Source organism: Labrus mixtus, chromosome 17 (genome assembly GCF_963584025.1).
Source record: "Labrus mixtus chromosome 17, fLabMix1.1, whole genome shotgun sequence".
In the NCBI taxonomy this organism is placed as follows: domain Eukaryota; kingdom Metazoa; phylum Chordata; class Actinopteri; order Labriformes; family Labridae; genus Labrus; species Labrus mixtus.
In genome coordinates this window covers 9,627,613-9,654,463 of record NC_083628.1, presented here as the reverse complement: position 1 = coordinate 9,654,463, position 26,851 = coordinate 9,627,613, and the positions used below count along the sequence as shown (strand labels likewise).

The 26,851-nt window shown below is 39.4% G+C and overlaps 1 protein-coding gene across 2 annotated transcripts in view; it reads right to left on the bottom strand.

The window, feature by feature from the left end:
- Nucleotides 1-26,851, bottom strand: part of fibcd1b (fibrinogen C domain containing 1b) — a 120,966-nt gene that overhangs the window by 34,182 nt on the left and 59,933 nt on the right. For both annotated transcript variants that reach the window (XM_061061359.1, XM_061061360.1), the window contains one exon: nucleotides 10,279-10,375. In XM_061061359.1, the coding sequence (XP_060917342.1) occupies nucleotides 10,279-10,375 (97 nt within the window). The remainder of the gene's footprint in view (nucleotides 1-10,278; nucleotides 10,376-26,851) is intronic.

Here is a 26,851-nt window from a genome sequence, read left to right as displayed (position 1 = left end):
AAATAATGTGTTATCAATATTGTTACAGTTCTGTGTATTGCATTCAACTGTGGGCATATGACATTGGCTTACAGCTACACATGTTTACACACAGGGTAGAGGACAATGTACTGTTATTGAACAGATACTGTTTTTAGAACTAATGTGTTGAATGTGGTTATATGTTCATTACTGTAAGGACATGAGAAACAATATGTTTTGTGCCTGCTTGTGTTTGGTAAATAATGATAGAGAAATGCATCAGAAATAAAAGCAGTTCAATTATTTTCAGTGATCATACATCAAAATTAAATCGGAATTAAAATTCCTCAATGGAAAAACAAAAGTCTCAAAATATGGCACAAAATAAAGCTTCAGTTTAGCAGATCTGTGTTGTATTTGCTCCCTCTATTGCTCTCTCTCTCTGTTTGTACACTGGTCATGCAATGGAATGGATACATTCTCTTTTAACATGAGTAACATCCCTAAGCCAAATCCGATCTGAAATAATAACACTATCGCTGCTGCCCTGAAGTCTGACTCTCCAGCATCTGTTTTTTATCTCATGCTATGGGAAATGACATAAACTGTCAGTGAAACAAGGACACCATCCATAACATTTTCATCCACTTTTAGTTCCCATTGCCTCAGGCTGAAGCTGTTGCTTGAAAGGAATCTAATAAGGCTTATTTTCAGTTCATGTCTTCCACAGCTGGCTTATTAAACAGTTGAGTAACCTTATTAGCATTTCTGTTTTAGATTAAAACAATCCATAAGGGCTACATGTGTCTAATTTTCCCTCCAGGATGACACCGATTTTCACCGGTTTTGGTATTGTGGGTGACGACAATTTGCATCTCCTGAAGAAAAGGCAGGAGTAGGATGGTGCATTGCTTGAGTGGGCTTTAACTGTTAAAAATGCCACTGGACAAGGTGGTGTTAGGTTGTGAAAACGCCCCCTTGCAGACCTTTAATCATAAACACCTGCCAGTATATTAATTTGAGGTCAGGGCTTAAGGGGTTTCTAATCTTTTTTTGGTAACTCAGATAGCATACAGGTACTGGAAGGTAGGTTGGTATTTCCATTGGTTTAATTTTCTCACTTGTAAAGTGGCTATTCCAAATCAGTTAACTTAACACTTATCAAGAACTCAACATAGGAGAGAAAAATGTAATAATCCTAAATCCCATTCCTTCAGATTTATTTTATGTATGTTGGAAAAGCTTGACAAACAGAACCATGACAAAGCTGGTTCTGTATGGTAAGGTATCTCTGTGCATATTAGATGGTAATCTCAGGTATCAGGGTACCAAAAGGAAGGCTACCATATGCGAAGGAAAGATAGTGATGATGTTACCTTTCTGAACAAGGCAAAAAGACACAAATTTAGGCTTAGCTCTTGGTATTTTGCCAAAGTCTGTTACCCTATTAGATTGTGTTGTAGATGTGTAGCAAAGATAGAAAAACATCTTATCCATAGAGACTAAGGATGGCAAGCAAACAGTCAATGTTGACACAGTTGCATCTATAACATTTTCTCATCAAGGACTTTAGTCACATTAGATATAACAGAATCGCGGCTTATGACCAGACAGCTCCGATGTTTCTCTCTTTTTTGTTTTTCTAAATAGAGTAAACCCTCCCTTCAACATGGTCAGGGCATTGAGTGGCACTTTACAAGACCCTTGATCTTCCATCCATCTTCACAATTCAATTTTCATTTAAATATTGATAAAGCTAGCATAAAGCCAATCTGGGTAAAATTACGAAAGTTGAAACAAGCCCCGCTTACCACCAAGCTTGCATAACTGTCATCGGACACAAGATGAAATGGGCAAAGACTTGGAAAGGGTCAACTGAAATATAAACTCCTTTCACAACTTTAGCTAGCAAATGAAGCACCTCTTTTAAGCCCTTTGACAAAGCTCGGTCCAAAGTTCCAAACTTCCATGGAAGTGTCATTGTTAAGTATGGTGAAGGACAGGGTGTGGGGAGTTGAGTTTTACATGCAACTGGTGTCCAAAGAGGTACACTTATTTGTGTTAAAAGCAAAAGAGATGTGTGGAGAATACACATCCCTGGGGAATGCCAGAGACAGATGCCAGTTTACTAATCCTCTCCCTGTGCTTCCCATCTTTCTGGAAGTCGAAGAACAACTATTGAAAGTGAAGTAATACATGTGAGTTAAGTGAGGACAAGAACAAAGAGTCTTGCTTACAGTAATTCTCTATTAACAACATTGCAGGAAAGAAAGCAGCACCATAATGACTGATTCATTAACCAAAGTGCTTGCCTGGTAGGCAAACTGCAGGGGATCCAGCAGGGGGGCTGTGATGGGCCAACAATAGATTTTCAGCAAACTTTGAGGCCACGGATGATAAGGAAATATGCCTGTAGTCATTGTTACTGCCATGGGAAAAAGTAAAATTGTGCTGCATTTGTAACAAGAGAAAACTTGACACAAATTGAGTGATCTGGTTAAGATCTGTTCCAAGACCAGAGCCAGTTGGTCACCACAGGCTTCAGACAAAAGTGTCAGACGCCATCTGGGCCTGGGGCTTTCCAAGTCTTTTGTACTTGAAAAGACTGCAAAACATCCTTTTCACTGATGCAGTATGCAGGTTGAATGGCAGAAGCCAGTAGGGGGGAAGGGACGGAAGGAATTGTATAGCAAATGACTTAAAGCCTGGAAGATGAGTGAGTATTTGTTTGTTTGGTTTTTAGCTTATTTGAGTTTAGTTTCTTTTGTCAGCTCTTATTTCATTTCCACTAGTCTCCTTCCTATCCATGGCCCATTGAAACTCCTGAATTTGGGCATAAAACACTTTTATTGCTGTATCTTCAACAAGTCTTTGTGGTAACAAATGTTCTCCATCTGTACTGACACCACACAATGTTACAGCACAAGTAAGCTCCTTCAGATCATTGTGCCATCTTCCCCCATTATTTACCACAGGCTTTTTGGATTTAAGTTTTGGGAGAAGATGAGTGATCAGAGGGTGCGAAAAGCCGGGGACCAAGTAGTCAGAATCCTTTAATACTCTGTGACAGTGTGTTTCTGCCCCTGGTAGGATACTTAATATACTGTCTGTGTTTGTGCAGCTCATGGCTGAGGTTTGCGCTGTTAAAATCCCCTCGGAATAATGAGAAGAGAGTCTGGGTGTTCTTTGCTCCATACTGGTTATCTGGTTAGCCAAGCGGTGCAGCGCCTCGCTCACACAGGCTTGAGGCGGGATGTAAACAGTGCCTAGAATAAACGGGGAACACTCCTGTGGTGCACAAAACAGCTTACGGCAAATGAAAAGGGCTTGAAGGTGAGGGCAACACCGTGACATCAATACACCAACCTTCACTGATATAAAAAGCGGATTCTGTCTTCCCTAATTTCCCTGATACAGCAGCTCAGATATACAGTCCACTTTTAAATTAGAAAACCAGACCGGTACAATGCAATGTCCTGGGTGGATTCACCTCGCAGAGTTTATGTGATTTAAGGTGCAACAGAGACCAATTCCCCCCTGGTTGGTTCTTTTGAAAAGTTTGTTTTCACTATTGAAAAAAGAGCAAAGATTCTATAGGTGTATACACATTAAACACGACACAGTCTGAACATTAGCTATACTAAAATGTTTAAGTTTGTGACTCCAACGGGCTGCTGCAACGGGCCCCCCCATACTTATAAGAAGCATATGTTGTTCCTTTGTTTCCAACTATACAATGACAATAAATAAGAAAGAATATAAAGACGCCTATGCCTTTTGTTTTCCTACTCTTACTCTTTATGATTCACTTAATTCCTGTGACAGAAAATCTGACTGATTGCAGGAATTAGTATGTGAAATATATAGAAACATAAAATAAAAGCCAGGATGAAAATACCCCCCCCCCCCCCCCATTGTAAATACATAAACGGATGACAGAGATCCAATCCAGCATTTGATATGACAGATAAATGAATATGAAATCCCATTACTAAGAGCTACCAGACAGCTTGAATTCCATTTAGACTTATTGATTAAGGTTTTAATGCTCCACTGATTAATAAAATTAGGTACTGCCGAAGAATGTTAAGCACTTCTGTTTTTCTTTTTTTCATTTATAAAAGGTAAACTAAAACAGATCCTTTTTAAAGATGACTTAGTTTGAGATGTGTGCTGGAGTTTTTTTTTTTATTGAATGTAATTTCCACAATTCTTTTTGGGGCTTTCTAATCATACTATGTCTTACTCTTGACAGAGAGCTCAATTATTAATATTAACTAACAGCTACTTTCTGGCCTTTAAAACACTTCAAACATTTTTCTTCTTAATTTGTAACCCCTGATGATAACTTTCACCAAAAAAACTTTGGGACAAATTATCACAGGAAATTGTTTGCATCACCTTTCTACTGATAATTGTATCAGTACAGAGTTTTGGTTTGAATATGTTCTTTGTACACAAGCTGCAGATTAAAGAAGAGAGGTCACTAACATGACAATATTCATTTTTCTATCCTTTTAAAGCTGGATTTAAGCGCTTCTTTCAACACTACAAACCAAGGTACTTTTTGGTTATGGGCCATCTGGAAAACTAGGTTACTCTCTTTGGGAGAGCATTAAACCGCATCAGGACCTACATTACAGGTAGGCGAGTCATCAGCCGCCAACACCAGGTGTCTAATGGAGTTCATGGCAACAATGGAATTGCCTTGACCCAGTTAAATTTTTCTTTATATATGCACCTAAGGGATGTCTTTCAGCAATGTGATAGTTTTAAGATTTCATCCAAAACAAATTACGGACAAATATCCTTTTGCTAAGTCATAGTGTTTTTGAACTGTTTTCTTCACATACACTTTGTCTAGATAACTACAAATAAGTGAGGCATGACGGCTAATTAAAAGAAGAAGACAGAAACGAAAAGTTCCCAAAATGCAGTACATCAAAGCCATCAACTCACGTCTATAAACAGAAACTGAGGTTGCAGACCCAATCATAAAGTGAGACTTACAATGAAACAACACAATCATTAAATAATAAGTACAGACTTACTGTCTTAAATATCAAAGTGATCCACTGCTGAAGCAGTTATATTATACATTAAAGTAAAGAGCGTTGGATTGCTCTAACCGCTTTAATTGACACCTAAGCTGCCAAACTGCCAAATGAAAAGACATTCTTGGAAATGACTCCTCATTCTTAAGTGTGCTTGAACATTTACGTTCTATCAGAAACCATTTAACTTGGAAGAGGTGGCCACTCTCAAAAAGACTGTTCTTTTTTTCTTTTCTTCTGATGAATATTACATCATACTATGAAGAGTTTCTTTTTTTATCAAACAATATTTAAAAAATATTAAGGTAAGTAAGTATGTGGCGTTCTTAAGGTGCAGCTGGCTTTAGTGTGCTATATTGGTCTGGAGGAGGCTGCTGCAATGAATTTCTTTCTCGGCTGCAGGCGAGCGTCGATCCATTTTTCATTTTTGCCCTGAGGGTAATCGATGATGGGGGTGACGAGACAACAGCACACCCTGAATGAGAAAGGGTACTCCGAGAGGTTCAAAGTAGGCAGCATGCTCATTCAAATTCAGTCGGCTAAATCCTGAGCTTTCCATATTCCCAGTATGTTCCTGCAGAGAGTACCATGGGGAGATCTAGCTGGCACTCTTTTTTTCATTACGGGCTGCACTCTGTAATGGCCTCAGGTCAGCAAAGAGGGCTAGATCTCCATTAATTCACATGAAGTCGGCAATACAGTACGCATAAGCATGTCTATGTGTAGCAAGGACACAGGGTGAGGCATCTAAATCCATGCAGACATGATAAATCAATGATGCTCAGAAAGCAAATAAATCATATCGATAAATGATTCTCTTTTGCAAATAAGTTTGATCATGTATCTTCTGTTATATGGCTTAATTATCAAACACATTTCAAGTATCTCGCATTGAGAGAAACTCAGTGACAAACTCCCTCCAAAAAAGATCACAGACATTCGAAAGATACTGCAGAAGTACCCAACATTATCCACATTTGGCACAAATATTAAAATGACAGAATTTGTAACTTATCTTTCAGATCCCAGTCTTCTGTTAAATGTTGTAAGCAGGATTTTCCTCATTTCAGTGTCGAGTGAGTTTTTTCAATGAGTTTGTTGACTTCACTGATCATAACAACTAAACGTAGCCACAGAGATTTAACATACTTGTAAATGGACTGATGTTTTGAAATGTAGAGTTCGGAACTTTGGCCTTTACTGTCTTGTTTTTTGGTGCCAGCAGTGACCAAATGGGACCGTAATTGACAAAATGATTGTGGTGTTTTGAAAAAAAATTAAAATTAGCAAGAGACCACACACTCAATAATTCAGATGAGACCCAAAGGAAATTTCTAATAGACTTCCATACCATCACATTTGTCTTGCATCGAGTGGAGTTGCCCCCTGCTGGTCATTAGACATAATGCAGGTTGAAGGCACTCCTGCTTTGTCTTCACTTATTACAGTCAGACTTTACGTGCACTTATATACTATCACACTTAAAATAACAACATTAATGATTCTTTCATTCATGTATTGCCAAAATGAAATCATTTCTTTGTTCGATTGTAAAAATGTATAAACAAAGATGAAACATAAAATAAAACCCATTATTACAAAGTGCCAGGAAAAATGCTGAACTCAGAGAGATTCTCGTTATTGTCCATCGTAAAATTCTAATGTGGATGTATCTGAGCTTATTTCAGGGTCTGATGGGAAAGAATCTCTGCTCTGGTACGGCATGTCCATGACCTTGACCATGACCATTCCTTTCTTTTTACAGAAATAGATCTCTTCAAGCTCCATTTACTCTTCCAGTCTGATTTTGAGCAAACTGTGATGAGAGGTTTAAAGCAACACAGACCCACTGAGGAGGTAGCTCATTAACACTCTGCTGCTGAGGCCAAATTTAATCAGGAAACAACATTTCTGCAAATGCTTGGCACTTCTGAAAATTGTGTTTATGTGTAAATAGACCACATCTGATGATCACTAATGGACGCACAAGAAACTGAAATTGCTTATTCTCCAAATATTTTCCCCATGACTGCTGATTGGGCAATGAACTTTCTTGTTTGATGACAGGTTTTATGAAGTTCTTCAGCTAAGCTGTTTTTGCATCAGTTTTTATTGGATGTAATGAGTCACCTCTGGTAGGCAAGGCAGTGGTGTCATAATTACAATTGGACTGTTTTAGTTGAATCACAGTGAATCACAGTGCAGTCAGATCACAGTATGTCTGGCATGTGATCAGTGGGTGAACAGTGGCTCTGAAGATTTAGAGTTCAGGACTAAGAATAAGTGCTTTAATGGTACCTATTCAGTTCAGATTTGTGGTATCCAGTGGTTATTTATTCCACATCTCTCATTAAAGTCTACAATAATTAGCTTTAAAAAAGTATTTTCATAAACGCTACCTTTCAGGGACTGTTGGTGCCTAAACCTAACCAGTTTGCAACCATTCCTTCTCATAAATCATGTCTTCGGTACAACAAAAGCCCTTGGGTACTGAGGGTGCCGAAGCATCCCCTAAAATCTGTCACAATTGAAATCATCAGCTTGTAGGGAAGTTTAACCTTATGTTTACCCCGTGTTATGGGATATGTAGATGAAGTAAACTATAATGTGACTTTCTAAGCAAATCAAAGCACAGTTGCACTAAAGTACAGCACATTAGAAGGGAATGCTATTGGGAAAAATGAACATGGTATCACGGTGCAGCGAGAAAATCATGTTTTTAACCAAGGTATTTAAAAAAAAATTAAATTTAAAAAGCCCCCCTTTGAGACTGACTTTGTTCTCGTACCTGGTTTCATTTCTAAGGCACATAATTTGCTAGTAACCGTGCTGACAGGTTAAACTGACAGTCAAACAAAATAACACAGCAAAGCATCATAGACACATCACTGGGGATCTGAGGGTATACAGAAAAAAAAAAACAACTGAAATATTGTTTGTGTCTACGAAAATTAAGTTTAAGATGATAGTCAAAGTCCTTAGCTGCACCCCCCGCTAACTCTCCTGAAATAACCCTCTTATGTGTTTTTAACGTTTACAAGTTTCATATTCATCACCTGATATCAGGGATTGCTCTCCTGCTACCTGAACAAATGTCAGACCAATTAAAAATGAAGTTAAAAGGCCAATCTGTGCTGGTAAGAACTATTTCCATACCCTTTTAGGCCGCAAGGGGCTTTTTTCACTTGTTGTAAGCAGTTAAAAATAGATACAATGTGTTGTATGAAGGCCCTTTTTCAATTAAAAAGTACTGACATGCCATCACAGCCCCTTCAGCAAGGCAGCAGCTAACTTTGATCCACAAGAATGACCATGATGAGGCTGAAAAGTATCCTCCCAAGATGAAATATTTTGGTGCATTTAATGAGAAGTGTTGAGGAGACGAGGGATTTGGCTTTGATAAAAGTTGATAATTTCACAGCTGAATTACTTCTTTGTAGGCATTCCTTTTTCTTGTCAAATTCGGGGGGAGGCATGTGTCATGCTGCCAAGAGAGAAATACAAGGATTTTGGACTTGCATGATCACAAAAAAAGGCACATTTGAAGAAGCAGAAGGCAGCCATTGAAAAGCTGTAAGGTTAAAAAAAACAGGGAACTGTTGTTGTGTTTGTCAAGTGATAAAAAATATTGTAATTGAAATGCTGCTCTTTTGGCTTGCGTCGCGATTCTGTGAGGCAGAACAGACAGCTCTTGTAAAGTGCACTTTACTCACACCTTTTAATTTGCTGCAGTATTCTTCCCCGCTGTCACAGAAGTGGTTTTCATTGTCGCAGACCCACAGCTATTACAGAATTCCTGATGATATGAAGGGACAAAGCTGTCTAATCTTTCTCTCTCTCTCTCTTTGTCTGCCTTTCTTTGGCTGTCTCTTTATCCTACGCGGTCAGCCACAGTGGTCAGCTATTTCACTATCTGTGAGTGAGTTCTCTTTCTTCTTTTCGCTTGTTAGCTTAAGTGCTGCACTTGTGACCATATAGCGGCAGTCATTATGTTCATGATGTAATAACGAGGTTGTGCTTTGATATAGTCTTGTGGGAATGATTTAACTAAAGCTAGTTGACAAAAGTTTTAAGAAAGAGGGGGGTATTCACAGAAGGGCTTTGTGGCTTTTGAAGCAAATAAACTGTACAAGTGAGACAAACGTACGACAGTCGCTAGGCAACACAAAGTGCATCGTGGTGCTCTGATGCCGTTTGAAAGCATCTAAAGCAAATTTGCATACCATAATTCAATTTTTTTTTTTTTAACAACACTCATTCAATTAAAAGTCTCATTTACACAAAAGCCATTCCAAGTTAAAGGGAAATCATTTTCACATATAGAGATTTGTTAAGTGACAGGCAATATTTCTAGATGGCGTGACAAGAAGGCACCCTTGTTGCTAACCTGGTAGATCATTCATCCCACACACTGAGGCTGAGTCCTCACTGCAGAGGTCCTCATTTTGACTCAAACCTCAAGCATTTTGCATGTTGGGCCCTCTCTTTGCCCCCACTTTCCCTCACTCTTCAGCTTTCAATATTTAATAGAAAACAACATTACCCACAAATTATATGAGGGGAATAAAACCTGGACTGACCATTGCAACAATCCCCCCTTTGTGTGATCTTAGAAATATAAATGTCTGATTACAATTATTTGATTTATTTGATACTATTTTCATGATATGTTTCTATGTTTTTGGAATAGGGATGTACGCAGCTACACCCCAGGTGGCTGTCCCCCCTTGTGGCTTCTAACAGAAAGTAAGCTGTTTTTGCAGATGGCGAAACTGGTATCGCATATGTCGCGTCTGTGCTTTACAATCACCTTCAAATACCAAAGGCAATACCATGAGACTGTACGCTCTCTCTCCAAGCTTTCCAAGCCTTAACAATGATATCAGCCAGAGAATGGGGCTATTGGCACAGAAATTGAGGTGCTGGCGGCTTTAATCCACAGTCTGATGCAAAATAAGAGAAATTAAATTGCATTTATCTGCAAAACTTCCTGTGGGTGGTTGTGCTGGAATTTAATTACAATGAGATAGAAAAGGCAATGTGCTGGAAAGTGAAGCACAATCCAGCAGTTGGCAATCCACATTTGTTCATTCAATCCAAAGTGTGGAAAATTATCCTTCCCTGCCTTACATTGTACTGCAGGCCCAGTACACATGTGCATGAGTCATACATTGCCAAACACACACACACACACACACACACACACACACACACACACACACACACACACACACAGACACAGTTGCACACCTGAGGCACTTACCAAGCCAGTGTTCACCAGTGATCTTTCCAAATCCCTCACGGTAGGACTCCCATCCTCTGAAGAAGTTGACCGAGCCGTCCTCTCTGCGCTGGATCACCTACACAGCAAAGACAGCAAGGCAGGAGATCAGGGGGTCAGCAGGGATTTATCTCACACAGTGTGTTTCATCCTCCTCTGTGATGACTCATTCTCCAGTCCCACTCCACTCCTGGTCGCTGAGCTCATCTAGAACTCAACTAAATGAACTCATAAATGCTTGCTCTTTCACAAATGAATAATGCAAACACTCTTTCCACTAAAAAGTCAATTTGTCGGAACCTAATACAAGGAATCCATTAAATCAGACTGACTTTCAATGGAATGCCACAGAATCTGCATCCTTAATTGAAATCCCAGAATGAAGATAAAATTAATAAAACAATCATCTTAAACACACACACACACACACACACACACACACACACACACACACACACACACACACACACACACACACACACACACACACACAGACACACACACACAGACAAAGGGAGATTTATATCCTACTTTTAGTCAGTAAGAAATGAGCCCCTTTCACATGACGCCATTTCGTACAAATCAGGTTCCAGCAGAATCTCAAACACTTTCCTAGTTTTGTAGCCTACTGCCTTTTCAAAGAATTAATATCATATAATGTCCGGTAATAATACAATTGTTATCATTGGGCCATAAACAAAGTAAAGAAAAACATTTTTGATAACCCTTTAGCTTTTATTATCATTCAACCACTTGCCTGCTACAATTAACTTAGCTAGAAAACATTCCTGCTAGCATGCTAAGAGTACCATTAGCTAGCCAACATGATGGATATGGGCGGCCTGACTGCTAGCCAGTCAGCATTATTGCTAAGTAGACATTGACACAAGATCTTTACAAAACTATCAAACTGTAGTTCTACCATTACGTAAGCTAGAATTGGTTTAATGCTAACAGAAGCCGTTGTGAAATGTTTTTCCAATGGCTAATCAGTATTGTTGATAAGCCAATGGTAACAGGTGGGCATATGTAACTCGAAATGTACCCTGATGTTCGTCGGCCCTGATTTTCAGTTGATTCATTTTTTCAGCTGATCAATTTGGAAATGCTAAAACTATAACATTCAGTTAGATAGCCTCTGTTCAGGCCATTCTTGAAACCTGGAACCCAGCCGTGGGTCTCTTGCACACACACATACTCTGACTACATCAGAGGAAAATGATTGCCATGTGAATATAATCTATGGTATAAGAAAACACATGGCAGATATTTATCAATTTAACTCAGCAGTGAATAAATGTCTGAAGGTGCAGTATCTCTCTCCAGATATACTCTATTATAAGTGCTGACGTTTGAAGAGTCAGGCTGAGGATGAAAGGAAATTGGAAACTGAAGAGGAAATGCAAGCAGATGGAAAAATAGTATAGGACCTGCTGTTGGAGGGCTGTGTTAATGTTGAAATGACAAAGGCAATACCATGAGACAGTTTATGTTCAGCATGAATAGTCTCCCAACATACCACAAGGCACCAGATGGCACCAACAGACATATTTGCTTTTAACACCCGCGTCGACAAAGAACAAAAAAATCCTTTAGAGTAATGGCAAACTCTTTATGCTCATCATTTTCATCCACATAATCATCTTTGTGATCGCCTTAATCTTCATTACTGTGTCATCATCAGTTATCGAGAGCATCTAGGGATTGTGGGGATTTTCTACCAAATTCCTTATCTACTCGTTCTGAGCCATCAGGATTCTTCCAAACATGATTTTAAAGATTGATTGATGATCTAAAGCATGCAACGTGCATTTTACTGCTAAGGCCATTTCTCAGTATTGTATAGGCATGGCAGCTCACATATGTAAATCCAAATTTGCCCCCATTCATTGTGTATTGATACCGTCTGAGTCACTGCTCAAACATCCTGGAATACATAGCCTAATGCTAATGGAGCTTGCAAATGTTTCATATCAAGCCAAACTATTGGCTTTCAGTGGGCAGAGAGGCTAACGTGGGGGGAAACAGGACATTGTCTGACAGACACTGACAGCTGTCTTCCTCACCGGGGGATGTTCAGCTAGGAACAACACACACACAAGCGTGAAGGCTGAATTGTAATGGTTGAGTTGTTTTGCTGCAATTGATTGGGCGGGGAATGTGTTTATTATCGGTTTGAAATATATTATGTCATAACTCTCAGAGCTAACACCTACCACTTAACACCCAATGTCTGAAAATGTTAAAAAACTCAAATGGCATAATCTGAGAAACGGTTGAAAGGTCACTTCTTATACTTTTAGAGAGTTGATATGATGTAGATAAGATCATAAACAACAAAGAAGCTTTTTGTGGATTTGGGTTTCCAGGTGCTTTAAGGCCAAACGCTGATAGACATAAACATAGTCACTGTAAATATGTTTGCAGTCGTAAGCCAAACTGTTCTGTGGTTCCTGTTGTATGTAATTGTGACATTGTTTTTGAATAACCTCAAAACTAATTTTCTAACTAACAAACGCAAACAAAAACTTAGATTTAAATCCAAAGCAGTCCAACAAAAATCCAGTGGGGAAACAAGGAGCTACAGTATGAGGAAACATATCTTAGAAAACGGGTAAGAAGACTTATAATCTGACAACAAGAGGGAAGGAACACTGAGACTAAATACACAGGGGTAAAATGTACCCATTTACACAGTCATTTCCCCCAAAATACTATGTAATGGAGCCTTGTTTAAGCTCACATATTGAGACATTCAACAGGTGCGACAGCCTGGTTCCTTGACGTGTTTATTTTAGTGCAGCTATGAGAACAATGGTTAAAATTAATTAGAAACACCAAGCGTTAGACAAGAGGGCAATACCTGTAAGAATGATGAACCAATAATTTTGTAGGTATTTTAAGGCATAAGTAAACTATGGAATACCTTTTAATCTTCTTTCCCTTTCCATCAGGTCTCTTTTTTTCTCAGCCGAAACATGCAGTTGACAACCATTTCTTCTGCTTGTGAATCCCCTGCACATATACAATAACCCTGTGACATATTCTTTCTTCAAGGCCTGCACAATGTTCATGGTTTGCAGACTGCTGCAAGCAAGTTTTCCAGTAAACATAAACAAACAAAATAACGTATATCAGACGTTGCATAAGACTCCCACAGATTTCGACCGATTATGGCGCATTAGGCCATATTACTGACATGAGTTATCTGAAACTCTGTCGGTTTTTAACTTCCTTAAGGTAACAGGGAAAGTTATCCAATGTAACTTTTTTCTACGGGCATTTTTATTTTTATCCCTTGGAATCTATTTTATAAGAAACTACACAAATAAATAATGGAGGTATGAAAAAACTTTCTCCATTCAATGAAAAACAAAAATCAGGAAGACGCTGATAGAGCAGACTTTCGCTTAACTTTCTCCATTTTCAGCCTATTTTTTATGCCTGAATGGTTTAATATCTTCATCCCACTGTTTATATACTAGCTTGAAGTATAAACCTTTTATTCCGTAAAACAATGTAGATTCATAAAACCCTTAACCCTAGTGAAATCTTTCTAGGGTGGTAGTAAATTATTTTATTTATGATCATAAGAGGGAACTACCCTAGCTAGAAAAGCTAGAACTGCAGTGGCTTCATGATTGATCTAATCCAAAGACCTTGAGAAACAGACCGTGGCATTTGACAGGGCAAACAATGCACCGTCATCATGTTACTGATGTGTCAGCGGGGCACACGAGCACTTTCAAAGAGCCTGCGCCTGCTGCTGTTTTCTAATGACTGCCTCAGTTCATTTGGGAGATTTTTTCTGTTGGAGGTTTATACAAAAAAAACAAAAACAGTTCCTGGGTAAAGGCAGTGCAGTGAAACGTGAGTATCTTAAATCCAGTGGCCAACTGCATGTTTAAAATTCATGTTTCTAAATTCTACTTAAGGTAATGACCTTCCTGCTTCCTTATCTTACTTTCCTGTTCCTCTTACCCCTTCTCGCTCCTCCATTCAAATATACTGAAATAAAGAAGAGTGCAAATTGAAAAGGCTACGTTCAAAATTAGGTTTTCCTTTTTATTCATCCTTAATTGTTTTTTGCCGAACTCCCCTGGCACTCACTGTATTAGAGTGCAGTTTAGGAGGCGCGAAAATTGTATAAAAGTGCCCCCTCAAGTCAATACATCATCACAAACTTCAAGGAAAACTCTCCTTTTAACAAATTCACACCAAAGAAAGAAAAACTCCCTTATTTCCTTTGTTGTATTGTTGCAGGGAGAATGTTTTAAACTTTCCACAAGGCATACAATTGGGAGAAAAAACCCATTAAGTCACTTTTTTTTTTTCCTTCAATTTGTTATTTCTAGTTTTTTACGGTCGTTGGACATCCCTGTAACTTGCTTTCATGCCTCAGCTAACGTCTCTCTCTCTCTGGCATTGCTCTGACAGGAAACTTAAGACGCCGGTGCACCAGCAGTACCTGCTTCTATGAATCACTGCGACACTCAGAAAGTGGCCAGTGGTCACATGAAGAAGTGCTCTACAGCGACAGGTTAACCAGAAAACAGTTCAGTTCAGATTAGGGTTAACACTCTTGTCTAGCTGACTCTCTGCCTCCCTCCATGTCTAGCATCCTTGTAAGACCGGAGAGCCCTTCTGAGGTTTAATTGCATGTTGACCCTGAAGGTCTCCCTCTGTGTGTGTGTGTGTGTGTGTGTGTGTGTGTGTGTGTGTGTGTGTCTGTGTGTTTGTGTATGTGTGTATGTGTGGTCCCTTGAGACTTAAAGCTCACAAGAACACCAATCATTTCCACTCACATGTTTCAAGAGGGTAAGGCAGTGGTGCAATTTGTGAACAGGAGGGAAGCATTGGGTTTAGGGAGCGGGTGTCACTGCTGTTAGAATGACTGCATACAGTATGTGTGTCCATGCAGGCCTTCATTGGTATGCTTCAATTAATGCTAATTCATTTGTCTGCACCATTAAGTGTAAATAATAGTGTACCAAGCCTGAGTGACGTCACCCATAGATTCCTGCAGGAGGATCTGGAGGCTCGTCGATGGCGGCAGCTATTCTGAAAATCCTGTCTCAGCCTAACTTTCAGTCAACCTAATGACAGGCTAAGAGCTGGAGCTGAGGCGAGTTTTAAACCTCCTGATAAAACGCTACCGAGCGTCAAAAAGGTCAGACTAACGCTAGCCTTACAGCTGCCGACTTTTCAAGTGATTTCAAAGTCACAAACAAATTTCCAAAGTCCGAATAAAGTCACGAGTGTTCTCCTGGAGTTGCAGCGTGCTCCCGTGATCTCGATCCAAGTCGTTGTAAGGAAAGTTTTCTGTGCATATTTTTCAAACACGTATGAAGCTGTGTTGCAGTGTTAATAGGCATTTCAGAGCATGTTAGGTTCTCGTTCAAAATAAAACAATTTTCACAACACCACAATACTATTCAAAACTATAAGGTTCCATAGATTTTAAAACAACATGCACATTTGCTTTTTTCTGTCTGTACCTTAAATGCCGAATTATATAATAGTGTGGGTGGAAATGTTAATGTTGAAGTTTGTGGGTACCATGAACAACTTCTGTTGCTTCCGGTCTGTTTTAACATTGAAAACATGCAAGGGAAGAACATGCAGAAATATGCAGCCGAGAGGCAGTTACTGTGAGGAGACATTACTAACCGCTCTGACTCTTACATTGTTTCTTAGTCATAAAGAACCTGCTGCAAGGACTGGTCAGCACAGAGGCAGCGAGGGAAGGACAAGTAAGACTGTTATTGCATTAAAAAAGCAAAACAGCTTTTCAATTTCACTGTAAAGGGGGAGAAAAGTCAGCCCAGTTCAGAGTCTCTTTTTTTTTTAAATGCCCATGTTTCTACAGTGGCTTAAATGCCTGTGTTTTCCAGAGCAGACCTACTATGTCAACTCACAAAATGCCCTGCACGCACACTCACACTCACACACACACACAGTTTCCACAGGGACACAGCTTAGTAGCATCCAAACTGACAAATCCTTAGACACAGTGTCTGGCTGTAGGGCAGTGACTGACATCAAAGTTGTTCCCGTCAAGGTCAGAAGCTCTCAGACTTGTTCTATTTGGGTGTTAGGCAGGTGACGCTCTAGTCTTACACACACACACACACACACACACACACACACACACACACACACACACACACACACACACACACACACTGAGAACTACAGATGAGACACAGCAGCCATTTTAGTCTAAGCACTGTGCAAGGTCTCAGGGTTTCATGACATAAAGTATAGGCAGTTAAAAAAGTCAAAGTCCAATTAATCAAAACCTTGAGACAATCTCGTCCAAAATCCAACCTCTGTCGTGAGTGTTTCAATTATTGCTTTTGTTTCCTCATGCAAAATACTTCTTCTTCTTTCTGACTGGGTGATTCTTGGAAGTTGTTCTTCCAGCTTCCCATCATCTTGTAGCTCTCATACTCTTATTCAGTCTCCCTCTCTGTTGAACTATTTTTATCCCCCCCCCCCCCCCCCTTCTCTTGCAGCTCTTAGGTAATTAATTCTTTATACACGCAGTTCTACATGCTTGCCGAAATAAAACAATCTCTCAGAGGCCCTTTCTTTTCAACATTTCCTCATCCGTATCGGCTGTACATAATGCATATACTGTTAGAAAACACTGAAATCACCAAAACTGTCTGTACATGGTATTTGTATAATTGCTCACAATATGGTCTGTGTCCTCTGTGTGTTTGAGATTTGATGCAGTTGAAAATATCTAACTTTATTCTTATTTCTTGCTTTTTTGGTTTCATTCTTCTTCTTAACTCAAGTCCTTCTCCTAAACATTCAGGCTTGTAATAAAACCAATAATCACAAGTCATAAAGACATAGAAACATAAATCACGATTTACTGAAATCATTTCGTCTGAACGATCAAACACCTCTCTCACCCTGTACTTTCTGCACCTGCCTTTTTTTTTTTTTTACTGAAGCATGGTAACGTAGGACAGCACAAACACAAGACAAGGCCATACAGAAGACAGAAAGTACCGTTGAAGGGGAGAGTGATTGCTGGAATATGTTTTGTCAGAGTGTCTGTGTCAGCAAGGCACCATAACCTAATGTACTGAGAGTTAACAAGGCTCTGGTTCTGTTCCTCTCGAATCGAGAGAACGGTGACGGGTCTTTGAAAAAGTGAAAGCTGTTTTCCAGGACTGCAAAACCATTGCAGCATGTCAAAGAAATACAATCTACACCAAAAAGAACTAAAAAAACAACAGTGCTTTTGTATTCACACTTAAGGGTCCAACTGAAGAAAGCGAGTGATTGAGTAATAGATAGACTAGTTCAGAATCAGAACCAGCTTTATTAGCCAGCTGAACAAATCTGTGGAATTTAACTTCAGTTTTCATTCAGTGTACAGACACAGAAATAGATTTCAAAAAGATCACACTGACACAGGTAACATAAATATTAAAGGTCACATATTGTACTCCTTTTCAACAAGTTTGAATGAGTCTTAGAGCTCCTCAAAACATGTCTGTGACGTTTATTGCTATACATCCACTCTGATCCTGTATTTCATCATGCCTATAAACTCCTCTATTTCAGCCCTGTTCAGAACAGACCGTTTCTGTGCCTGTAGCTTTAAATGCAAATGAGCTGTGTTCGATGATGACAACCCTCTGGAAGGGGATGGACCTTGGGCTTTCTTGCACCATGCCCTTTTGTTTAAGGTGAGAAGGCACACTCAGCGGGCAGAACAAACAAACATGGTGAAAGAAAGCCAGAGCCATCCTAGCCTTTAGAGGGGCGTGGCCGAACACAGCTCATTCGCATTTAAAGCTTCAGACACATAAACAGCCTGTTCTGAGAATAGAGGGGTTTATAGGTATGCTAAAATACAGGATCAGAGTGGATTTTTGGCAAGAAACTTCACAGACTTCTAAGACTTATTTAAGCTGTTTGAAAAGGAGTATACGACCACTACATATACCCTGAAAAGGTGCCACTGTAAAATATCAGTGCCGGCAAGACAGGACAGCAGTTTATGTGTGTGTGAGTTTCATTTTTGTATTGTTGTGGGGTTCAAGTACAAAGGCCAAGTGACCATCCATCCATCCATCCCCAACCTTCCATCCATCCAAAAAATGTGTTGTTTCGTTCTACTGTTCCACAGAACCGCCCAGTGAAAAGGAGCTTCAAGCTTACTCTGTACAATGCATCACGTGGCAACTGTTAACCGTTACCCTAGCTCAGGAGAAGCAACATAAAGGAGTCAAAAATGATCCGTCAGCAAAATAATCTTTATTGCCAAACAATGTCAAACAAATACTCAAAGAAAAGAGAAAAGGGGGAGCAACAGATCAGAGGTTGATGGGAGAATGGAGGTCAGGTAGTGCCTCAAAGAAACCGAAACAAGGTCAGGTTTGCACATAACACAGCATATGTGTTTCACACTGCAAAGCAAATGAATACATTAAAAGAAACATAAATGAAACAATAAAATGATATTTCAAGTTAGAAATAAGAAAGCAGTGGAGCATTGATGGGTGCAAAGCCTAGTGAGATTACCTTTTCTAACCTTTCTCTGGTTTTTAGAAAGTTTCTACAAAGGTGAACTCAAGTGGCCCTATAGTGTTAACGAGACAATCTCCAATCCTCACCGGCCATCACACCCAGCACTAGCTAAAAGGCTCTCGCATTGGCATGATCACATTAATCTCCCTGTAATCTCGGCGGTAGATGAAGGCTACTTAACAAGGCGCCTTAAGCTCTTCAGCAGGATTTCTGTCAACCAGAGCGAGCCCACAGCGTGCACAGACGGATGCCCTGACTGACAGACCAGAACACGGGGAGGAATCCACACAAGCCCTCTGAAGCTGATTGGGGGAGATTTACAATCTGGCATGTGAGTGGGTGGAAAACAGGAAAAGTGCCAATAGCTTGTTAGCTCCTGGCATGTACACACTGTTTGCACACTATGTTTATGTGTTTGCTGCTTTGGCAGCAGATGTCACTCGCTAGCACTGCTCTATTTTGACTAACTGAAGATAATTGGTAAAATCTTCAGAGAGTGATTAATACATCAGCCGTAAGGGATTTATTTAGATTTGTATAAAGAATTACTCATCACAATCAAACATACATATGGAAATAGATAAATAAAGTAGGACACAATGCAAATAGAATCAGCTCTGAAAGCGGCCTCCTAAACTTTCCTTTCATATGCTTCTACAATTTGATGACATTGTTAGGAATATTGATGATATGCTGACAGGTTCAACAATGTCAGATAAAAGCACTCATAAATCCAGAGTAGTCTGCAGAGTTACTATCTTCAAAGGGGATTGAAAACATCTGTTGGTGAATGTTTTATAATCCTATCAGAGAGACAGATGTGTTCGGAACACCGAAGCAGCAGCAAACGCCAACACATGGAGAAACACAATCGAACACAAACACACAGTCTCTCTCGCTCACAAGCGCGCACACACACACACAGGCATGCATACACACACATGGACGCACAGTTTCTGTTCAGTAAAAAAGATTATTCTAGGCTTTCAGCTGTTACCTGCTTTTTGGAACAATAACTAGATGGGAACTTGTTTTTCTTATTCTGTTAACAGATTAGTAAAAAGCAGGTTAAAACAGGTAGTTTCCTGCCAAGGCCTTGAAACATCAGTGGAAAGAAAAAAGACGCAGTACAGGAAAAGACTAAGTAACACGACACATTGTGGGAGAACTAAATAAAAATCTCTATAAATAGGAATTACCTCGACTGAAACAAAATGCTTCACTTTGAGCAGGTAACTTTTTTTTTTGTTTTTACAAGTTTACATTTGATTATAAACACTTAACATGGTAAAACAATTTCGCAAGATTTGTTCACACTGAAATGTTGACTTAATGATTGTGGGTTAGGAAAAGTCAAGGCATCAAAGCTGTTGTTTTCAAATGAGCCTTTAAGGCACAAAACCAAACTTGTGATTGTGCAAAAAAAAAAGGGTAAGAGACCATTCATGTCAACAGGAATTATCCTCTGATGTACTTAAATATTTGCAAAGTTTTATCAAATTGCATACAGCAGTTGCTAAGATAGTTCATTAAAGACAAAAAACTTTCAAAAAAATGTGATATGGAAGTGTCCTGTATTAGAAAAGTTGAGATAATGTTTCTTTGTCATGTAAACATAGAAAATCAGATGACTCAGGGTGATAAAAAATGTAAGCCAATGAAAACACAAAAAACATAGAAGTCCTTTTTTTAAAATCTTTTCTTTTAACTCACACTGAAATACGCCAAACGGAAAATGTAGTTAAATGATACTTTAAGCAAGACTTGGATGTTAGTTTTCAATTTTCCTTTCTTGCGAAACACCTGCAGAAAGTCACAACTGGGGAACAAAAATTCTACAGTCTTTTTGTTTTTTCCAAACCAATAAACCAACAGAAATGAAATATTGAAGAGCCGCATAGCGTTACTGAAAAGCCTATACTGAACACTCAGAAATGCTCAAAGGGGACTCGGAGCCTCTAAAAGAGTGAACATGCTCACAGTCGTACATTCAATCTGAAACTTTTACATTTCAGTTCTTAGCTGAATTGAATATTTGAGTGTGATTGCAGTACTTCTGATAAAAGCACCATTTGATAACGCAGCCCCACACTGCACTCTGATATATCCACTCTCATTCATTATTTACGGCACGGTCATTTTTAGTCCCTTCCTTTTAACAAATAAAATAGTAATAATAGAATACATTACCCGAAGCTGTGAGGCTGTGTGTAAATAGCATTTGAAATCTCCTTTCACTGAAACAGCTGGACCCCACGCCCAAAGTATTACTCTATCTAAGTGAGGGGCTTGTTGCTTATACATATTTAGTATTTGTTGGTGGGCAAGGAACACACATGAACACCCATTTACTGTATGTGGACATACAGTATATGTGTCTGTGATTGTGAGTATATGTTTTATTGGTATAATCCAATCTTCTCTTTCTGTTAAGGTAGGCAGAATGTGTAGTGTGTGTTTGTGTGTGTTTTGAAAGGGGCTCGGGGCCGAGTAATGACAGCTCCTTTTCCTTTATGTCCTATCTGCCCTCATCGCTCCTACATCTGTGGTCAGACAGTCTCCGGGGCTTGAGTTATGGCAGTGAAGATATACTGACCAATTTCCTCCGACAAGAATCCACATCATCCTGTACTAATGTCTCTTGTCCTCTCTGCTCTTCTTCTCTCTCTCTCTCTCTCTCTCTCTCTCTGTCTTTTCCACACAAACTGAAGGACACTGACATCTTACACTGTCTTGGAATAAAGAGAACCTCCCCACACATCGGAAACTTTTTTTTGAAGAGACAACGAGTATGTGTGTCTTCTATACGAAGGTTAAGTTCTAATAGCACAAGGTTACAATTTCCTCTTGTTTCTTGGCGTTTTTTTGATCAAAACTGGGATCAGCATGTTTGGAGGAACTAGCACACATTTTTTAAAATATGTACTCCACTAAGATGTCTAAGCCGTCTACTAAACACACAAATGCACTAACTAAAAAAAAGGCTTGTAATTGTCTTGTGAAAATGCACTTTTTACACAGGAAACCTGTTTTTTAACAACAATTTTTGTGATGTATTGTGGTGTGTGTGTTAGGCCCAGGGATGTGTCCAGAGGGGTGGCCAGATTGGCCTCCCTAGGTGCCACCCCAAAAATTCAAACTGTGATTGGCTATTTGCGTTGTCAAAGGTGACTATTCTGGCTTTTTTGCAAATGGCTGCTTTTAGTTTATTTTCTTTTTTTGCATTTTAAATTGTAAGTAAATACTTTGCACACCTATTTCATAAAACAGGTGCATAGGAAAGTAGTGTACACTGTCCTGTGTGCAATGAACTAACTGGGCATTTGTCAGGACTAAAACATCATCAATTAATGTATTTTTGTACACAAGAGTGTGCAGGAGTTTACATGCATTTCTTAAATACTGTGAATTGTGAATTTGAACGTCTTTTTGTGTCCTTATTGAAATAAGCATAGATGATAAATAAGTTCAATTATCTTGTGTTTTAAAGTAGATACTACTGTTGAAGGTAGAATCAGGCAAATCATCTTATTTTTATGTTTGATGTGTTTGTTTGTGTGTGTGTGCACACATCACACCTCAGGCCACCCCTGATTAAATCGCTGCCCCAATTGGGTCACCCCAGTTAAAAGAGTCCCTGGTTAGGCCTCATTTAAGTGATCCAACTGTGCCGCATGTTATAATACTTGAAAAACATGGTAAAATGTATGTGGTCTTCCAGTGAGAATGTGATATACCTTATGGTCCAAAATGATGACACATTGGAGTACACTAACTGTATGAAAGTAAAATATCTCAGCTGTCATTGTAACAAACTACTTCAATATTGTGGCAGACTCAACTCATGGGCATTGATTGTATGAGCTGAGTGAAGACACAAAGGTCAGCCATCAACATTTTCTGTTAAGATTGGACGGACCATACATTTTTGTGATAACACTTTTTTTAAAAGAATTTGATGAATCGATTGCTGTCAAGATGTGAACAGAATTAATTCATCGTTTGCCTACCCTACTTTTAAGGTCAAAAGCGTGACCGCAAAACTTTTGCTGAGCAACATCCATGCAGGCTTTAAGTGCTTATTAAACTTGCTTTCAAAATAAAACTTTAGTTTATCGTGGAGTTAACATCATCAGATATAGAGCTAAAGTCAAATAGTCAGATACTAAATAGTTACATGGCATGAATGCTAAAGTTTAACCAACATTAACCACCAGTTGTACCAGGCCACGTAAGGCCTGTCAACACGTCTTGGTTTACTAAATCTAGAAACTGCACTGTAGTGATGATTCAGCATCCATTTCCATAAAAAAAAGTGTTTCATTTCTCATACAAGTGTTACAAAGTTGCACTTCAAGGAAAGGTTTTTTTTAAGGTCACCTTTGCTTTGATTGACAGGAGGATGTCTTAACCTGTTACACTTAGCTGTTGTGATTTCTGCTTACACCACCCACCTCAGCTCCATACTCACGATACACACCATATGGCCTCGTTTGAAACTCTGACTCTGACAGATGTCAAGATGAGAATGGAAGCTTAAAAACAACCTAAATATTTTTCCACATGCTGCAGATTTTTTTATGAAGGGCGTATGTTCTAGAGCAACATATTTTCATCATCATAACAGTTGCTAATGCTAATATTAGACTGATCGGTCTATTTTCATACTTAACTTTTATTGCTAATACTACACATTCTTGTCCCATTCTTACTGATACTGTAGCTTTAAATCTATCTTATTCATTGCTTTTGTTCCTGCATCTCCCCCATCCCACTTTCCAAGTCCAACACAGTTTGGGCAGATGGCTGTTCAACATGAGTCTGGTTCTGCTCGAGGTCTTAAAGGAGGTTTTCCCATCAATGTAACTTTGATGAATGTTGCTGTGCGCTGGGCTAATGGTGGATTAATGTTGTGTCTTTGTAAATACTTTAATGAAACGTAAGTTTTTTAACCTGCTCTTTTTGTAAAGTGTCTTGAGATAACATTTGTTATGAATTGACGCTTTACAAATAAAGATGGATTGATTGATGATCAACACCTGGCACTCTGTAGCTTTAGCCAGAAAAAGATGTTCTGATGATCGTCTATTGTTTTCTCTTCTTTGTTTTCTCTTTTGTCTGGTTTCTTTGCATACAAACATGAGCAACAGACATCCATTTATAAGTGATCTATGAGTCATTATGCCCCAGATGATGTTTTTTTTCATTCTTCCTTATGTTCAGGTTACTTCAGCTATGTCAGTGGTATCTCATATACTGCATTACAATTAGTGCCATACAATGAAAAAGAACAACACCCTCATTGCTGTCCATTAGTCTTGTTTATCCCCCAAACAGATCCTCTCCTCTCCTCACTTCACCTCTCCTCTCCTCTCCTCTCCTCTCCTCATAACTCCTCTCCTTTCCTCATAACTCCTCTCCTCTCCTCACTTCACCTCTCCTCTCCTATCCTCTCCTCTCCTCTCCTCATAACTCCTCTCCTCTCCTCATAACTCCTCTCCTCTCCTCACTTCACCTCTCCTCTCCTATCCTCTCCTCTCCTCATAACTCCTCTCCTCTCCTCTCTCTCTCCTCTCCTCTCCTCTCCTCTCCTCACTTCACCTCTCCTCTCCTCTCCTCTCCTCATAACTCCTCTCCTCTCCTCTCCTCACTTCTCCTCTCCTATCCTCTCCTCTCCTCTCCTCGTAACTCCTCTCCTCTCCTATCCTCTCCTAATTTCTTTAGGGTATAAAATAATCCCCTCGTCTGCTTTTGTTTCACATATTTTCACAACAAGCCCTTGTAGGTTTCCTGCATACGACTGTCTGCCCCTGCGCTCATTTACTTATTTTTATTTATGTCATCTGTTTTTGTATAGAGACAAGTATGGAGCAAGTAAACTGATGTCACACACTGCAGCACAAGCTAATTTGGAATGCCCTTCCCTAGATGGACCTTTAAAATACATACAACTCAACAGATACACAAAAAACAGTACCAAACAAACACAACAATAAAAAGAAAGAACAGTACAGGATACAAACTATTATACAATAAAACAAAGTAAAACAGGAAGAGCAACATTATACATGACCACACGACTGAGTCCTCTTTAAAAGCTGTTTCAAAATGTCTCCAGTCCAGTTTGAGCTCTGCAGGTACAGCAAAACCTTCCACATGTTGATCCCTATGAACAGATGAAGATCATCAGGTTCACCTATTCCCACCTCTGTGTATGTATACCTTTAGCTCTTATTGTGTGTTTCTAGTTCACCTTGGGCTTTTATTGTAGGCATTCAAGCATGGCTATTTTCCAGTTAATTGTTCATTGATTTATCCCCTACTACATTTTTCTACTTAGTCTTTGTGTAGTTGTTTGGATACTTTTGCCACAGACGTCATCGAACTGAATTTGGCTTCTTATAAGGATTTCAATCTCTAATGATGTATGTCTGGATTAAGCATTCAAGTATTTTTTTTTAAGTCGGCATCATTCTGAAAAGTTGAGACCCACCAACTTAAATAGATTCAGAAATGTACTGAAATTCAAGACCAACATGAACAAACAAAAAACGGCCTCGCATAACTTCAAATAGAGGAACAGTAATTCAGTGAAAAATTCTTCATTATTAATTTCTGTTGAAATCTGAAACTGCAAATGTGGGTGGCAAGGTTAGATTTAGTTTGTTTGTATATTTAATTGTGAATTATATGGAGAGTTATGTAAAATAGTTTTTACAATTTTGAGCGCATTTGCCTGCCTCAAACCCTGCATGGCAACCCACACAGTAAAACTCTCGCACATGCAAGAGAGATGGCTATGAGCTCCAATGATTTTAGACACTGTGTGGAATAGATTGAGACATGTAAAGCGACATCTGAACACATGAACACACATCCTCCTAAAGGTCATTGCTGCCTGATGGTTCAGTTCAGCAGATCGACATCTAAATCTGGAGTCTTCTTGTCACCGTTACTTAAGACAGCTGCATTATCTCTGAGGCTCCCTGGGGGGGCCAACTTTTATCTGCACACACGATAGAAGAGAAATATCTTATCGCCGGTCACGTCTGAGTAAATCCAATCGGAGAACAGAGAAAAAGAATTACATTGCAGTCTCTCTATGTTGTGTTTTTTTTTTTTTTTTTTTAAATCCATATACCTCACACTCGCTCTTCCAGTCTCCACATCAGATTTTAATGTTTTCTTTGTGGCCTTACATTCCTTTCTTTGTCTCTTTGTCTCCTGGGAGCCTCGGTTCCCTCCCTCCCCTAAGTAACCTGCTCATCTCTGAGTCTGTCTGCAGCTGCCTCTGCAACAGTGCTGCGCCACGTCAAAGAATGCTAATAAGGTGGCGGCATATGGCTCATTCCTTATTTAAGCTGAGCCATCAGACAGACAATAAGCCACTCAACTCACCGAGCATCTCCTCCCCCCCCCCCCCCCCCCCCCTTACCTGCCCTGGTTGGATCACACCACGCTGATCTCTTAATGAGGCTCACCCGTTATCACAATCAGCTCAACACACCAGGAAGGATCAGTCACTGCGACATTATCGTTTCAATCTGCGCTGCTATGTAAATCCCTTTAAAGGACAAAATGCAAACACTTGTACATTGCACTCAAAAGGGAGGGAAAGTGTGATATAAAAGCCTGCTTGAACTCACAAGCTGTTTCTGTGTGGGTGCCAACATTAACTTGTACATTCACACAAACACACACACACACACATAAGCATTTACCCGCTGACAGGCTAGTATGTAGCTCTATTCCATCATGCTGTGCTAAGCACTCTGTCACTCTGACAGTCCTGTTTTTATGTGATGATAGGAGGCTACGACCTTGCCTATCGCACACGGTTAGTAAACGATTTACACACGCATACAAAATTCATTGTCATGCCAGTTTGTCAGTGCGCTATGTTGAAGTTTGATAGGTGCTCTACTTTACGTGTCGAGGGGGCAGACTCATTTCATTCAATGCTTAACTGGTATTTTGTTTAGTTTTATGTTCTACACAA